General features: G+C 45.3%; 2 protein-coding genes and 1 pseudogene across 7 annotated transcripts; 2 read left to right on the forward strand and 1 right to left on the reverse strand.

Annotated features, from left to right (window-relative positions):
• The first annotated feature begins 2,808 nt into the window (after positions 1–2,808).
• Positions 2,809–8,250, forward strand: LOC136461721 (E3 ubiquitin-protein ligase MBR2-like). 6 transcript variants are annotated; one of them, XM_066461027.1, is made up of 7 exons: positions 2,809–3,219; positions 5,730–5,802; positions 5,891–6,682; positions 6,934–7,358; positions 7,444–7,542; positions 7,628–7,783; positions 7,897–8,250. In XM_066461027.1, exons 2-7 carry the CDS (start codon positions 5,751–5,753, stop codon positions 8,020–8,022), a joined length of 1,650 nt encoding a protein of 549 aa, XP_066317124.1. In that variant the 5' UTR covers positions 2,809–3,219; positions 5,730–5,750; the 3' UTR covers positions 8,023–8,250. The 6 variants fall into 6 exon arrangements, with proteins under 6 accessions (XP_066317124.1, XP_066317121.1, XP_066317120.1 ...); XM_066461024.1 differs by having other exon boundaries at positions 2,935–3,466; positions 5,686–5,802; XM_066461023.1 differs by having other exon boundaries at positions 2,935–3,466; positions 5,691–5,802.
• Positions 8,251–12,122: 3,872 nt separating this feature from the next.
• LOC136457723 (fasciclin-like arabinogalactan protein 11) lies at positions 12,123–13,403 on the forward strand (annotated as a pseudogene).
• A 1,542-nt stretch (positions 13,404–14,945) lies between these two features.
• On the reverse strand, positions 14,946–15,632 carry LOC136460256 (probable disease resistance protein At1g12290). Its single transcript, XM_066460031.1, has one exon. It carries the CDS (start codon positions 15,630–15,632, stop codon positions 14,946–14,948), a length of 687 nt encoding a protein of 228 aa, XP_066316128.1.
• Between the last annotated feature and the right edge of the window lie 2,612 nt (positions 15,633–18,244).

An 18,244-nucleotide genomic window follows, 5' to 3' on the forward strand; every position in this document is an offset into this window, starting at 1 on the left:
TTAGTGTCGTCCTCAGCCTCCTCCGCTTGTAAGCCCGCCTCTGCTAGGACGATGAGCTCGCTGAGTCTGGCAGTGTTGTCCTCATCCTCGTCCCCCTCATCAGACAACACAATCGGTAATTCAATGGTGCGACTAGCTCGCTTTCTGTGCTCATCTAACTTCTTTTCCTCGTACCTTGCACGAGCCACCTCTGCAATATGATTCTCGCTGCATCCAATCCCTTCATGTATAAAATGCAATCAGTTAGCAACGCGACTATATTACATTTAAAATCAGGCAACAAAAAAAGGCTCCGAAGTACTCACTAGCACATAATGAAACAACATGCTCGTTCAAGGCCTGCATCTGTACTCTTGTCTCCTCTCTTGCCTCCTTCCTTGCCCTCTCCTCCTCTAATGTCATCCGTCTCTCCAATCCCTATTTGACAAGCTCAACGTCGATCAGGTTATAAATACCGCGTTGTCTAGTAAACTCACGTATCTTGTGTTTGTGATGTTTAACGAAAAGGTTACGTAGTCAGGTCCATATCCCCTCTTCCGTGCAATTACTTGCTTCCCCTTCAGTTCATCTAAGAACTTAGCTTGACCATCATAACATTCCCACCTACATTCCTAGTGCTCTGTTCAAACAATAAATTATATCATATATGTCTTAGCAAAAGAAACAAAATACGATTCCATGGTTACCACAAAAATAACCAACCTCATCATAGTCAATCATATGGCCGCAATAATGGTCTATTTCAAGCTTCAAAGGGACTAGACCGTAGCTAGATTTAACACCACATTCGCACTTGACTGACGGTGCTTTGTAAATTAACCATTCTTTCTTCTTTTGCTTTGCTTTTGGAGGTTCTTCAGGCATTTGTTCTTAGGACCATACAACCACTCCTTGAAAAGATACTTCACCATTGAATACACCTAAATAACGTGACATTAGTACATGACTCATATAGCTCAATATTTCAACACATACACTTTGCACTTACTTCATGCTTGTTTGGACACACAAACTCCAACGTATTGTCAGGGTTTATCACAGCTCGGTCTCTGCAATGGTACAGAGAAGGTTCCTCGAGTCGTCTAACTGCGGCTAAGTGCTTCTCCTTAGCCGTCATTGGAGGGGGGTTAGGGGGAGGTGGAACCCACCGCTCAAAGTGCTCTCGTGAATGTCGCCCTCTCCACCAATCATCGAAAAGGAGGTACTTGGAGTCAAACTTGTCTGCACCGTCGATCCACTGAAACAAAAAGCACCTCTCATGGGCCTACACAACAAAATTCCAATAAAATATTAGTAACATAGTAATACAAATGAAGAAGAAGAAACATACGAAAACAATTACTTACATTAAAACGACTGCACGTATAGAAGCAACGAGCCGCTGTGTCTGGATGTCTTGATTAAAACACGTCGGTCGGACGACCACAGTCACAGTTAGGGACATGGAGTTCAGGAGGGACGGGGACATCTTTGCTAGACTTGTCGGGATACAATTCTCTAGGACGACCCGTTTTCGTCATAACTGCTCCCGAAACATGTCTTACATCTAATAAAATGGTTCAAATTAAACATCAATCAAACAACGCAAATTAATGTAAAATATAATCATTTGCAATGCAACTAAAATAATATAACCGACAATTAGAGCAACAAAAATATGCATGGTAAACATACTTCTAACTAAATAATTAACCTTAACATTGACAAAATCAAATTAATATCTTTCATAGACTTAGCTTCCATTCATAATATACCTATCCACCATTCAAACGAAAATAAAATATGCGTCTTTACCTTGCACGAGGACGAGGAGGGAGTGAGGCGGCCGGAGAACGGAAGGGAAGGGAGGCGGCAATGGAGGGTCGGGCGGGGGCCGGGACTAGTCGCGTCGGTTTTATTCAGCTCTGCCGCGCCACGGATCAGGGCGTAGCAGTGCCGCGCTAAGATCGGTGACGCGGCAGGCCCTGCCCCGTCAGCGGTCCGACTCCAGTCGCCGCCACGTCAGCCCTCTACCGCGTCACTATATATGGTGCGGCATAGATATTTGGCCACGCTAGGACAATAGGCGCGTCAAAAAATATTAGTGTTTTTTTTTTAAAAAAACCCGACCACGTTAGATTTCAAATTAGTTTTCAGAAAGTATTAAAATTTAAAAAAAATCTCAAGTTGGCGTCCATCCGGTGCGCTCCGGAGTCAACCTGCCACTCTGCGCCTGCTCTGCCCTGCCCGTCGCTCGCCTCCCCACGGTCCTCTGCTCTGCTCCTGGCGCCGGACCGGCCCAATCGCAGCACACATATCCCTACTGCGGGTTAGGTTGCAATCCAAAGCCTCCCGTAGCCTACGTGCGTGATCGTGTTTACACCCTGTACGAGTACGAGACGTGGAAACCCAAGACCAAAGGGGCCAGCCACGATGATGTCCTCTCCTCCACACGCCGGTAGTCCGTCCTCGCATCGCATGCCGAAAACGAAAGATACGCAAGATAAAGGGCAGGCGGGCACCCCACCCCCACCGCGCCTGTATCGTGGCGTGCGCCAGTCAAACAAGCACCTCCATCCCACCCTACGTACTACGGAGTACGTGCCACCAATGAAATGGTTCCCGTCACGTCTTACCTCATCATCTCCTCCAGCTCCTCCTACTAGTCTACTACTCGTAGTACTACACAATACTCCCACCACGTGCTACGCCCGTCCATACCATACCATACCACCGTATACCAGCACGTGTCGACTCGAGATGGGGGCCCTCGGTCCCACTGTCCCGTGGGCCCCAGCCGAGCCGTAAAGCCGAGTCGTGGGGCCAGGACCCACGGCCAGCCAGCCAGACACGGAGCCGGGGGGCCCGCGTCGCTTCCGTTCCGCCCCGCTCCCCTTCCGTTCTCCGCCCGCGGTCCGCCTGTCTGGTGCCTGCGGCTATAAATACACGGCCCGTCACCCTCCCCGCTCCGTTCCCCTCCTGGCCTCCTCTCTCTGTCTCTCTGTCATACGGACAAATTCAGCTCTCTGTCTGCTTTGTTTACAGCGGCGACGCACGCCACGCAGCGCGCCGCGGTTGGGTTGCGTCTCCTCCCCGACACCGAAGCTTCCGGGACCTCTTCCTTCCTCCGCCGAAGTTGTCGATCTCAACCGCCGCGGCCGGGCCGGGTGGGATTCGGCGACGAGCCGCTCGGCAGCGCCGATTCCGTGTGGCGCCGGACCGGATCGGCCCGACCGCGAGGTACAACACCTTGATTCAGCTGTTTCCCCCTCTGGTTCTCGCGCGATCGACCGCCGGCGTGACGCGATCGGCGGTTTGGTCCGGGTACCTTGTATTCCCAGCCTTGCCGCCGGTGTTGGGATGGCGCCGTTTTGGCCGCACAGCCGGCGATTTGACGCGCCGTGATCGAGGAATGCGAGGCGTGCTCTAGAAATGTTCAGCCGTAGCGAGATTTTTTTTCCCCTCCCTGGGATCGAATCCGCCTGAGGTGATTGGGATTTTGAGTTGCTTGTTGTTTACTAGTATGTGGGCTTGCGTGATTACGGATACATGTTTTTTTTTTCTGGTAAAACATCATGGGAGCTACCATAATTGTTTTCTGGATAGACTACAATTAATAGGATGAGTCCGAGTTTAATTCTGCAACCAAAGTTTGCTTTTTTAACTAACACATGTGCTTTCCATTTAGGGATGTACTCCCGACCTTTTTTTTTCCTTGCCTCCGCAACTAAGCAATGTTGTGGTACCTATTCGAATCGGTGTAATTGTTCATCGTCGATTACCATTTCCATGTCATCTGCATCTTCGGCTTCTACTCGTCACATGCTGTGTGGTTTCCATAATCTTTTTTTTTCTTTGTGTGTGTCGAATCGAACTGGCCAAAAAAACATTATTTATGTTGAAATGCCTGTCAAGGATGATGCTTACCATAATCTGCGACTTTGGGCCTACTGTTTCGATCCAAGTTACCCCTTGGGTATGTAGTCTCTGCTTTGACATCTTGAGTTCTATCGACGGAGAATGTGCTGAATCCAGATAGATGGGTCTGATAGGCGTCTGCATTTGTTTTACTTGACTACTCGAATAGGATGTGGAGATGCTACAGTAGGCTTTCCTCTCGGAGCTCCACCATTTCGGTACCTCAGGAGCACCTGTCACCGGTGTACTCCAAGCATCATTGGTGTTGTCCTCGCTGTGTTAGGATGTGGTGGTTGTGATTTTGCTACATGAATGTTGTATGCTGCTGTCGAATCTGAATGATGTTTAATGGAGGCATTGTTTGGTAGTCATTTATTCGGTTGGTTCTGTGTTGTCTTGATTAATACTACTACATTTGCTGCCTTATCACCTTCTTTCTAACCTATTTTGGTGTTTTATTTATAGTGTAAACATGAATCTGACATTGTCATTTGTAGGATGATGTTAGGCTGTAGTGAATATTGGTAAGTCGGAGTGATTATTTAGTATTACCCTTAAACATTTTTTTGGTTATGAAATTGATCATGCATAGGGAAGGTGTTTTCTAACCTCTCAGTTATCTAGAACTGGAAAGCAAGAACTGATACACAAGAAAAACTGCAGCTCGTCGCCAGTTTTGCGTGCTGGTTCTGGTTAATATTTGCAAGATGAACCTTATCCGAAAGAAATTGCAGCTAGTTATCTGTTGAATTTGGAGTGGGGTGGATTTACCAATGAGCAGAGGAAGGGCAGAAGCGCACCCGCCAAGAATTTTAGGAATGGCATAGTTTGGGGCCTCTGGGCATGTATTGCTCGGAGCATTTCTTCTTTCATTTGCATCTGCTCTCTTTTATTTTCCCTTTCTATATTTTGTTTCGTGCTTTGTAAAGTAAAAAATAATTTTGTTTGATTTGTTACTAAGAAATGACTTGGGGCTCTTGGTGGGTTTCAACTCTAGTCTACCCCAACTTGCTTGGGACTTAAAGGCTATGTTGTTGTTGTTGTTGTTGTTACTAAGAATGTATAAAAAGTCTGTGAGGAATAATGTGATATACAATGTGGTTGTAAATCTATTTGATATATGAGTGCCTATTTATAAAAAAAGGTTATTTTTCTAGTCTCTGGACCCTTTATGGTATATCTGGAAATTCTATTTGACATTATCGTGGATCATTTTGCGATGTTAGGTTCCTTGTCGCTGAGTTTTGATAATCTCCCTTGTCAGTTTGTATCTAGTACTATCATTGTGAGTGATAAGGACACTTTCAAGTGTCAAGATCAGTGTTTCATAGTCTATTTACCAGCTGTTTACCTGTCAAGGGATGTGAATGATTCAGTGTAAAACCTTATAGTGCATTTGCTTGTCAATTTGGGCTGCATATATTTCACAATGTAAATATCTCATAAAGGGTGGTTCTTCCATATTTTTGGTGTGATTTTCAGTTGTACGAATTGATTGAAATTCTGAATTCGTGTGTTGTTTCATCTTGCTGTCCATCGATGTGCTCATTCAGAATTGTGTTTTTGTATCCATGTGCTGGGGATCAAATATGGAATATGGAATGAACTTGAATGATTTTGGTACTTGTTTTGTGATATCTTACGCACACAATATATGTAGTGCCGTATTGGTGACCTAGCAATATTTGTGATAAACTTCATGGCAATGTATGCTTTCATTTGGGTCTTAATGTTATGTGATGCTGGATTATTGATATCAATTTTGTTTTTCATTTCCTGATTATTAAGGGCAGGCGGACCTGACTTCTTGTTTTATGGCTCGAAATAATCAGGGCCATCTCCAGCTGCCAGAGATGGATCATAATCAACCCAAGAACATCCCACACAATGAATCACTGTCTCTAGGTAGCTGGACTGACTCCAGTATTCTATACTTGTGTAAGTTTATTGAAAATTGTGATACAATAAATAACATTTCTTGTTCTAATCTCAGGCCAGAAACTTCTACTGCATCATGGAAGTGATGCACCCCTTAGAATTGGTCATTCAAGTCATGGGAATATGGGGCGTACCCAGTGCAGAGAGCTCCCGCGCTGTGCGGGGTCTAGGGAAGGGTGTACAGTGCGACTTGAAGATGGAAGATCATTTGATCTAAGTCCCATATTCCCATCCCCAAGTCATGGGAATATGGGACTTGGATCAAATGATCTTCCATCTTCAAGTCGCACTGTGCAAACTCTAGGTTATAGAGTTGGGAACCCAGGAACCTCACATGCTCCCTTTGTTCATTGTCATGCTGGAAGTTCCAGTAGCCATTTACCAGAACCTGCTGTGAATTATCCACATAGGTCTGAGGAAGGCTTTGCTCCAGTGGGTTCCCATATGGACAATAGAAGGGCTGCAATAAAGCGAAAAGATCCCATTGTACACCCTGCGGGGATCAGTGCTACTGGTTATTATGTTGGAAGTTCTTCCAATACTCAGCCATCTAACTCTGTGCAGCCAAATCCTGCTCCGCTTGCTGAGCCCTTTCTTCGTCAAATACCTTTAAGCATTGACCAAAGTGGTTGGGATGGCCAACACTTAATTCATCAAGAAGGATTTCAGAGGAATGTGAGAGCACGCCAGAGTCATAATATTTCATTAGAACCCAGATCAGCTTCAACCTACCCACTAAACAGTGTTCATGTGCCATCATTTGGTTCAACTGCAAGTGCTTCCTCAAGTACATCAGTGCAAAGGAACCAAGCACCTGTTTCTGTGCCAACAAGAACTGTACCATCAGGTTAGTATTTGATGCTTAGTTAAATATGCTAGATATCTATATTGTTTTAACATGACATGGTGGAAGCAAACTTGTTCCTTCGAAGTTTTGGTTAGGAGCTGCTTTCACGAGTTGATTTAAAACATGATGCAATACATATCTTTTGAGTTTGAACTGAAGAATCCATTTTGTTTTAATGATAGCAGTTTCTGTTATTGATTTAGTTTATCATTATTGATACTTACAGTGTAGAAATTTTGATGGTTTTGTAGGTCCACCAGGTATCACTAGCAGGGCCCTGACAGGGAGGGCTTACTATCCTGTGGTTGGAAGCAGCAGTTCAAGTGTTGGTGCTGTCCCAACTATCCATGGATCATCTGGCGCTGCAATATTTGCTCATGGTGGCTATGCTCCTAGTAGTGTTAATGCTGGAACTGCTCCTATCTACCCTAATCCAGCTCCTGCTACTTCATCTGGCTCTAGAGCCATGCCCCATCAGGTGGTCATTCAGAGTCATCCACCTGCTACCTCTGCAGCAACCTCTACATCCACGCGGATCGCTCAACCATTACCTGCCAGAACTGCTGCGGCTTCTAGACATGCAAGACTTGTATCAGCAGGGCTTGCTAACAATGGAAGGTACAGAAGGGCTAGGAGCTCTTACTACAGTCTTCATCCATTGATGGTAGAGGCAGAGGTAGATAGCCTTTTCTTCCCTGTTTCAATGAAGTTAAGTTCGTGTTGTGTAGAACCTGAAACTGATGTTGCTGCTGTTTGTGTAGCGGTTCATGATGGACCAGTTAGTCTTTTACGAATCAAGAGCAGCAGCTGCTGACCCCCACAGGGACATGAGACTGGACATTGACAACATGAGTTACGAGGTAAGGAGTACTGCATTTTGCTCCTCCAACTGTCTTGTTCCGGAAATTTGAAGATTTCTTCTAACTAATATTCCATTGCCCACAGGAGCTGTTGGCTTTGGGAGAGTCTATGGGTAATGTCAACACAGGCTTGGCTGATGAAAAAATTTCGAAGTGTGTGAAAGAAGTGGTCTGTTGCAGTTCTGACCAGATGCAAATTGATCAAGATGACCAAGATGATGGAAGCTGCGTCATTTGCATGGTACATTTTCTCAATATATTCCTGTGTAAACTGATGCTTAATAAGTTAATATTGTATAACCATGGTCCAAAACTGTTGAATTCTATTTCTGACCGATGGATGCATTCTGACAGGAGGGTTACAAAGACAAGGATATGCTGGGGATACTGAAATGCAGGCATGACTTCCATGCCGACTGCATCAAGAAGTGGTTGCAGACGAAGAATTCCTGCCCGGTGTGCAAAGCAGCCGCGGCTTAGGACAACACCGGAGGAGCAAGCAACTATTGTGCTCCTCGATCCATTCATTTTAGGCTCAGATTATGCCATTTCATTCTTTTCCTCCTAGCCAGCCATGTAAATAAATGCTCTATGGTGATTAATTAGTTATCTCTTGGGTTACATTAGCCTAAATTCTTTTGTTGTATTGTAACAATCCAGTTGTGAAAGCAACTAATCATCAATCAAGTGGTTAAAGACTTGAAATCAGTTGCGAGGTACTTCTCTCGTGCCAGCCTTACCTAGGTGAAGGTACAATTGATGGTGAAAGTTGCTTAGGGGCAACCATTGGTGCTTGGTAACTTCGGATTGAAGGTGTTTTTTTTTTCTTCTAAGGAGTTTCATTGATTAGAAGCATTAGAAGCATCTTACATGGATTAGGTCCAAGGGGACCCAGAGTACAATCCGAGAGGGCTTTCCGCAGTTAGTTGCTACATGAGAAAATAGTGGAGAGATTTCGAGCGTTCCTAGTCTGATGGCCTAATATGTGAGGTCCATCTATTCTGGTTTCTATGAATCTTGAAGACGACGTACTCCCTCCATTCCAAATTAGCATGTTTTAGCTTTTTAAAATTCATAACTTTTGTTACGCATCTAGATACAGATTAAAAACTATGAATCTAGAAATGCCAAAATGTCTTGTAATTTGGGAAGTTGTATCTGACGTATGATGATTGAATTCCTGAATGGTTGGGATGAGCACTGTGACAGATATAAATTGTGTGGGCAGGTTGGACCTGAGTGTTGAGAATGGAAGACCTGATGGCCTGCTTGTCGTGTTACTGCGACTCTGTTATTCATTAGCGTTCTAGACTAGTACTAGAAAGACGCACGGCGTTGCCACGCTGTCTGGTGGATGGGCCATTTTAATAAATGCTTGTGTCATGGTTGTGTCGCAGGCAACATAAGCATCCACTCCATAGCATACTGAATTACTGATATACTCCTAGGTCCTTGACTGAAGCCATACAATTTACTACATGGCACTGCTCAATAGTACTACATTGTGCTCAGTGACTGAAGCTATATATACATGCAGTACTACAAGAAATTGCTAATGCACGATCGTGGTGGAAGTACCCACTAATTGAAGGAATACAACTACTGCGTGTAGTGGCTGCTACACCATACTATCTCCTGAACATCTGCGCTTTGTGCATATACAAGAATTTTACAGCAGCTGGGCCTGCAAACAAATAATATTAAACAAATAGGAATTTCATCTTAATTTCACAAATTGTAGACAAGCAGTCATCAAGGTATAGTAGATGGAAAAGTTGAATCTGATTCTCATAGCAATGGTAAGAGGCTATGTGCATGCAAAAGAATTTCACAAACAGCGAGGCTTGGTAACAAAAAATATAAAGCAAACATGTATTTCCATGTCATTCTAATTCTAAAACAATGTATTAGGAATGAAAAGTCAACAATAACTTAAAGACTGCTCGTTCTCAAAGTTTATGTTTATGCTTTGCGAGATTAGTTTGGTTTAGACATTTTCAAATTAACAATTCATGACACACGCACAAGCATCACAGTGGATATCAAAGAGGACCGGCTAGAAGCAGTACTGCAAAAAAAAGGTCTCAAACACAGTCCAGATAAGCATCGATTCATGGTTGTTTACCTCATCGCCTCATTGGCAATCTGTCGAACACCACATGTGCGCTACTGATGTCGCATCTGGTACGAGGTGGTGCTGCCAAGCAGATGCCAAAGCCCTCGACGCTGTCGTCACGCCATCTCACTGGAGGCGGCTCGCGCATCTGATGGGGAGAAACAAGCGTGCCTCAGATTGAGCCTCTGTGGTTGTCGCAGCGGAGAGTGGCCTATGAGCCACCAGCACTCCTTGGAGCTGTACATTTGTATTATATGGTCAAATATTGAGATGTGAGCAGTTTTTTAGGCCAAAACTTAGCTGGAAATTCAAGTCATCCTGACTTGAAATAGTATATGTACCTAGCAACTGTCAAAGCTGATAATAGCAAAATGCTGTATTCTCAAACGTAGACTTGTGATGTATTTTTTATATATGTATGCACTATTTAGGTAAATAATCTTGTGCTATATGAGTCCTGCTATTCTAATTTATAAATAACTCAAATAAACACAACAGGTGGGAAATAACATCTTGGTTTTATTACCTTCTGATCAATAAAAATATATAATTGTGAACACCTTGCCACATATCTGGAACGTGAATACATATTGATATGTAATAGTAGTATGAAAATACAATTGATTAATTGTAGATTAAATCAAATGAAGAATTTCTTTGTACACAATATTCTGTGTCTCAGATGCACATGTGCCATCGTCATTTTCTATCAATATTTTGAGTCCATTTCTACTAGTAACTCGTGATACCGCAACATATTAAAGTCGGCTGAAGCTATTTTGTTGTGAGAGAAAAACATTGTAGATTCTAGCTGATAAGTTCAAGCGAACGGCCCCAGTGAACACTAGCTAAATAATCCGGGCTCAAGGACGGCGGCCGACGATCCCGCGCTTGTCAACTCGATTGCGGCAAAACCGGCGGCGATTTGAGAACGTCGGCCAGTGAGATCGGCTTGAGACTATGCTTGTTACCCCGTTTACTTGTTTGGGATTATTACGATCTACACAGCGCTACCAAACGGAATACGAGGAGAATGCTGTGGACGCGGTTTTATAAGGACCAGCAGCCCTCGCGTTTGGATGCGTCATTTTGTTTTTGTGACGATTCCAAGCTAGGGTGTACGTGGACGGTAGGATTTGTTCAAGCACGTGAACGAACGGTTGACAAATCAGCCTGTTCGCTTGTTGGTTTCGGCCAGCCCAAACCAGCCAGTCAACAGTATTTTTCTCTCACAATAAACCAGCACCAGCCAGCTCAAACCAGTCCAGAAACCAACCAGCGAACAGGCCGATGAACGACGTGGCCCTATCCCTGCTCGGGAATTGTCCGCAGGTTTCGTCACGTAGAGATACAGTAAGAATTCTTCTTTGCTGTCGACCTAATCTATTCTGCCTGTTTTCGGCTTCTGAAGCTGTTTTCTTGTGTACTCTTGGTAGGATTTTTAATTAAGCCGGTGGAGAAACCCCTACGGAAGCCCTGATGTGTGGTTATGTGCGTGTATGTACTCTACATGGATGCGGCACCCGGCTGATGGAGACGGTTGGATCGGATGTTAGCATCGTGGCAGTGGCAGGCCGAACTGCCGAAGAACACACCGGAACCCGCCGTGCGATGCATCTCGATCCTAGTCGTTTTTTTTTTTTGTTTCCTGCCAAGCTGAAAGAATCATTGTTGAACCAATTCCTACTCCCTAGAAATAAAACGTTAGATGCAGCGGCTATTCATGATGAAAGAAATGCACCAGCTGCTCGTTTACTTTTGTCCCCGAAATATTCCCTGGCGATCTCATCGTTCATGTGCTGGTTTGGTGACACCACTGGACACTGGACACTGGAGTGTCTTTGTGGTGCTGAACAGGGGAGCCTTTGGTAGATTAGATCCTAACCTGAACTCTCACTCTCTCTGGGTAAACGAGGATTGGATTGATCTGTGAAGCTAACTGAAGTTGGTTGATTTTTTCTTAAAAAAATAACCAAAAGAATTAGGACCTGATGTGATAGCAAGGTTGCTACTTGCTGAGGTGCTAGTGAACAACTGCAGAGAAATCTTGTCCTAAGCAGCTAAGCTGAGTTATCCCCCTGAATGAAAAAGAAAAAGAAAAACAAAACATGCTACCAAATTTTAGAACTATAGGTCACCTGTTGTTTTGAGTTGTCTAATAACAAACTCTACCCAATTATGATTTATGATGGATCATCCCTGCAATTCACCCGGACGGCTAACATCAACCGTCCTGCTCGTTCATTCATTTGTCCCGTTCCATGTTCCGTTAAACTGGCAAAACTTTTCTCAACTAATCAGCCCTACCAAAAACAACAGCCTATCACTGACCCTGTCACTCCCCCACAAGGCCACAGATCAGCATCATTACCACCTTGTGATCGTCAGAAAGAGGAGGAAAATCGGGCCGCCCTCTTGTGATTTAGGCCCCTTGCATCTGCACTTGCTGCTGCTTGAAGCAAGCATGGCTGTTAGGCTGTTCCACCTGGGCAGCTCACCTCACCTCACCTCACCGTTTGGTGCCCTGTAACTGTAAGACTCACCCCCACCACCTTCTCTTACAGCTCACTCTTCTCCAACCACGTCGCTGCCTATAAGTGGCAGCGTCACAAGCCCCCCTTCGATCCAGCTGAACTGCATTGCATGCACACAGCAAGTAACACGTCGCGCCCGTCAGCAGCAGCAGTCACCATGCAGGCCATGCGGAGACTCGTGCGCGTCCTCGTGGTGCTCGGCGTAGCCGTCGTCACGGCGTCGGCACAGGGCCCGACGGCGGCGCCGGCGATGCCCACGCCGGCGACACCTGCGACACCCGCGGCGCCGGCGCCCAAGGCCGCGACGACGTCCAGCAACATCACGGGCGTGCTGGCCAAGGGCGGGCAGTTCAACACCTTCATCCGGCTGCTCAAGTCCACGGGCGTGGCGTCGCAGATCGACAACCAGGTCAGCAACGGCGGGAACGGGATCACGGTGTTCGCGCCCACGGACAACGCGTTCCAGTCGCTGCCCTCCGGCACGCTCAACTCGCTGTCGGACCAGGACAAGAATGCGCTGGTGCAGTACCACGTTGTGTCCACCGCCATCCCCATGTCGCAGTTCGACACCGTCAGCAACCCGCTCCGGACGCAGGCCGGCAGCGCCTCGCCCGGGGAGTACCCGCTCAACGTCACCTCCGAGGGCCAGCAGGTCAACATCACCACGGGCGTCGTCAACGCCACCGTCGCCAACTCCCTCTACTCCGAAGACAGCCTCGTCGTCTACCAGGTCGACAAGGTGCTGCTGCCGCAGAAGCTCTTCGGCACGGCGGAAGCCCCCGCGCCCGCGCCGCTCGCGCCGGCCAAGAAGAAGGGCAAGACGCCGGCCACAGTCGCGGACTCGCCCGAGGCAGAGGCGTCCCCGGACGCGACGACCGCGTCTCTCGCGCCGGCGAGGTTGACGACGGGAGGTGGCCTCGCCGCGGCTCTTGCGCTCGCTGGCGTGTGGTGGGGGCTGTAGTGACGGCGATGAGAGTAGTGTGAGGTCTCCGATCCGGCCGTGACATCCATCATGCATGCCATCTTTTTGTATACTTTTTTTTTTTTGCAGGTCTTGTTGATCTTTTCGTTTTTACTTTGCCCATTTTTGGATGAAATTATTCTTCCCTGCCATTGAAATTGCTAGGATTATGTCTTGTAATTGTAATGGTGTAATGTAATGTTGTTGTCTCATTTGTATGTATTTCTACTAAATAAATATGAGTTGTGTATATTTCAGTACCCGATTCAATTTGATTCAGTGCTCATAGCACACAAACATGAAACCACGACTTTATCAAATTGGGCCTAGTTCCATTAAAAAAATCACTCAAACAATGTTGAAGCAGATACATTCGCAAAATCTGGCATACGAAAACAATGAAAATGCAAAGAGAGAAACACAATTCTTTTTACGAGATCCTGCAAATAATAACAATTATAACCTCTCTTTCTAAAAAAATTAAAGAAAAGAGTAATAAAAAGTAGCTTTACAGCCTGTACAAGTGTAAGAACCAAGGAACAAGGCATTCCGTTAAATTTTGTCAAATGCACATCAATCAATCAAGAAGGTTACAGTGAGCTTTCCATGCTCGAAGCCCTTGCATGAGCATTACAGAAACATGGAACAGATACCGATTACCCAGCTCTTTAGTTGTATATCGATTCATTAGGAAACATATCCCTGTCATCGCCACCGGTTGTTGAAGAATGTAGCCCCCAAATGTGTGGTAAAGCATGCCCTTATGTCTTCTTCCATATGACAGTCTACCAAGAAAACTTTCTGTAGCTTCAGAATTCCTAGTGCAGGACACTCTTGGGCAAGCAATCTCTCCAAACTCCTCAGATTGGAGAGCCCTCTCAAACTTTTGTTGTTCCTGACCTTGAGCCAGACCACTGCAGGCAGATTTGCAACCTCTCTTCGAGGCTATCGGCACCTTCAATTTGAATCCTTTGTAAGCTAGTTAGTTTTGACAGGCCGTCTGGAAGAGCTTGTAGCTTGGGGCAGTTGATGAGCATAAGGCGCTTGAGATGTGGCATCAGGAGGATCTGCTGAGGGTTCATTTGCATCTTCCTGCATAAATCATGTGTGTCCAAAAACCAGCACACTAAGTTGTACATATCAAATATGTGACACAATTCAAGTCTAGGGAAGAATATAACTTCTTGTCCTTCCCTCATGCCTTGGCCTAAAAGGTCTCCATCTTAACTACTGCATCTGCTCCTTTGATCTTCAACACCAGCAGATCAGGCAGTTGTCCAACTGGTGGAATTTGGGGGGCATGAGATGCAATCGTTGAGATGCAGATGTTCCAAGTTTCTGAAAATAGCCGATGATGGTGAAGCTTGGGGCCATGATGGAAACTTGGTCCCCAGAAAACCATGAAAAAATGGTGGGTCAGATTTGGTGGTGGCACAAGATTTTCATAAAGTAGTCACATTTCTCTGGCCTTCATTTGTCCCATGAAGTGCTTCATCGGATATGCTCCTGACTATAGTGCAGCCAAGTGAGTTCTTTTAACCTTGTCTTGTCCTTCAGAACTATACCTACTACTTTCACTCTTCAAGCTTATCAATTCGGAGACGCCTAAGCTGTGACAAGCTTTGCAATTCATCCAGCTTGAATCCATTCGAGCTTTCAAAAACTCCCATGAGCATGTCAAGATGACGCAATCCCCCAAATTCCACTTGGCATCGAAGTAATCGAAGTCTCATTGAGGCGAAGAAACCTCAGGCTTGATAGTTTTGCGATACTATTCGGCAACACCTGAAGCTCACTGCAACCCAGCAATGAAAGATAGTGAAGATTTAGAAGTCGCCCTATTGACTTTGGGATTCCCTGGAGTTTTGTGAAGCTGAGATCCAGAACCCTCAGATGCACCGAATTCATCCAGAACCCTCAGATGCACCGAATTCTTTACAGATTTAGGGACTGCCCTGATGCTTGTCTCACTAAGAATGAGAATGTGAAGATGTTTGAGCCTCCTGAACAATTCACCATTTATGATAGAAAAGTTTGGGCTGTTAAACAGTGCCAGCGTACGCAAACGGACAATCTTTTTCAGTGCAGCTGGCAGTCTCTCTCCAACATTAGCAATCCCCACATGGCGCAACATTGATACAGAATCTGTAATCGTGCGTGCATCAATGAACATAGACTCATCTTTTGACAGATACTGGGATAGTGACCTTAGAAGGTCGTGCGTTGTAGATCTGCTCTTGTCAAGATAACTTGGGTGTAGCTGCAAGAGGTTCCTTCTGACAAGGTCATCGTGGCTCACCAAGCCTTCAGCAGCCCACCAGTAAGAAATTGCATCCTTATGAATTTGGGAGCTCGCACGGAATATTGAGCAGAAAAGGTAGCACTGCTTAAGTTCAGAAGACAAATCCCTGTAGCTCCAATATAATAGCCCTAGCTTGTACTCGATCTGGAAGCCCATCCAAAGACCATTCACAATCATGTACCCCTTCCCATTCAGCTATAGTACTCTTAGATGACAATACACCAGCGATCACCTTGATGGCAAGAGGAAGGCCATTGCATTTTAAGACAATTTGTCTTCCAATATCTCTAAATCTTTCTACCATTTCAATTTCCTGCTTTCTGAAAATCTTTCAGTAGCAATTCTTTTTTTTTTTTGGGGGGGGGGGGGGGGGGGGGGGGGGGGGGGGGGACTTTCAGTAGCAATTCTAAGCCAGTGTCCTCGTTCATCTTTAGTACACGGTGAATGTGTACTGCTCTTGTTTCTTGTAATACTGCTCTGTACCTTGTAGTGATAAGGATCCTATTGGGTTGAGGCTGATGTTCAAATGGCCTACATAGTAGATCAGTCCAAACATCGGTCTTCCCAGATACGCAACGGACAAGATAGCTCACAAGTTCCGCTCTGTGGTTTGCTGCTCCGCACTTCCTCCAGCTTCCCGGATCATCTGCTTCAGAAAATTGATCTCAGCAAAAGTTTCAGTAATACATAACCAAATCCTGAGCTGAAACTCCTCTATCCTTGGATCATTATATATCTTCTTAGCTAAGGTTGTTTTACCAATTCCTGGCATCCCTTCGATGCCAAAAACACAAAATTTTGAATCCACATCTCTGCAAGCAATCAGTTTCTCAACCATCTCATTGGTACTGTTTACAATATCTGCCCCAACAACAACATCTGGCAAAAGAATCAGTCTGATGTCTACATTAGGAACGCTAGTATGCTCAGGGATAATTCTATCCGACCAAAGCATAACTCTTTCCTTCAAAATTCTCTCAAGTCTTTCGTTAATGTCCTTAATTCTATAACCAATATCACAGTTGAATTGAAAGTCTCCAAGACAAGAGAAGAGTGGGGATTTGTACCCGTTGGTTCAGCATAGAGGATAGCTGGCTATGGGATGATCTCTGGCTCTTGACGAAACAGAGATCCATCAGATCATCAGCATCATACATGATGTCTTTCAGCTTGTTCAGCCAGGTGTTGATGGCACTATCATGGATCCTCTTCACCTCAGCATCAACAAGTACACTCTTCATGTAGTCCAGACGACCTTTGAGCACTTGAAGATGCTGTGATACACCAAGGGCTCTCATCACCCTGTCTTCAATCAGATCAGCTAACCTACTAGTGTATCTGGCTATGACTGCATCTGTGATCAACACCATCTTGTATTCTTGTGTGGGAGTTAGTTGATTCCTTCTGAGACTTGTCAACAAACAGAACGCTCTCTGGTCTCAATGTTTGAGATGTGAAATGATAATGTCAACGTGTTTAGCCTAAGCATCACAGAAGGCCATAGATGCAACCCTCACAAAATAGTAGTCTAGAGATGAAGTGCATGTTTAGATTCCTTCTCTCCTTTTCTGCATAGAAGAGAAGGTAGTCATGTTCAATTCCAATAAATTAGCATTACATGTAGTTGTAGAGTGTGTTGACATTCATGTCCGAATGTCCGATGCTAGAGATGAAATGATAAAAAATGACATGGTGTTTTAATGAAAGCATATTTTTGGGTACCGTGCTGTGTTTGAAAGTACTAGTACATAACTTATCCCGGTGATGTATTCTGTATTCATTTGGAAATAAAAGGCAGGCTGGTTCATCTAAATTGCATCACCATATATATCTGGGTCCCTGGAGCAGAACAAGTTGCAGAGGGGGTGAGATTGTATTATCTGCGAGAGACTGTGATGTTATCGTCGTAACACTGGTGCAGTGGGATTTGGGGGCAAAATACATAAACTAGCTATCAGTAGTCTCCCAAGCAGACGCACCATTTAGTATCAATAGTTTTGCTTTGAGGATGCAACAACTAGTGATGAAGACTTTGTCCACTGCGCGCGGCAACAAGAACACGAGATGTTCCATTGGCAGTGTAGGATGGAGCAGGGAAACATGGGTGAAGAATTTCTACGTACGCACCATGCATGACATCCGTGCTTCCCTGTAGTCTGTAGATGAGCATCTCTCACCGGCATTCCATCGAACACTTTTCATCCCTGTAGAAGACGGCAGGCAGAATACAGGCTGACATACAGGCAGATTGGCAGAAGCAAAGAGGAGCGAATGAAACGAAACAAGCGGAGGTGGGAGAAAACGAAGAGGACGTGCATTCCTTTGACATGACCCTGACTGGCAGGCGCCAGATCGGTAGCCACTCGCCAGCGCGTGGTGTTGGCCCGGGAGCAAGATTAAGAACGATGAGATCAGACTATTCACTATTGTCCATGGCAGAGGGGATTAGAGCCTTGCGGCTTGCCCATTCTAGTGATGACGAGATCGCGACAAGAGGGAGAAAAAAAAACTCCATCCGTCTGAAAATAGAAAGGTCGGTTTGACTTAGCGTGGAAATTCTTCTCCTGAACTCTCAAAACTCCCCTAATGACCTAGCTAATTTGTCATGTAACTGAAAAGTAAATGGCCTCCCCATTGATATCTGTCCCCCCTGATCTTAAGTTCTAGCTTGTCACTCAGGAGACTTTGGCATTTCACCCATCATCAAAAACTGGTTTCACACTTTTACCATCCCGCAAGGTGGTTTCGCTCGTTTGTCATTATGAGACTGGTGTAACCCCGCTGAAATA

Source organism: Miscanthus floridulus, chromosome 6 (assembly GCF_019320115.1).
Source record: "Miscanthus floridulus cultivar M001 chromosome 6, ASM1932011v1, whole genome shotgun sequence".
Taxonomy (NCBI): domain Eukaryota; kingdom Viridiplantae; phylum Streptophyta; class Magnoliopsida; order Poales; family Poaceae; genus Miscanthus; species Miscanthus floridulus.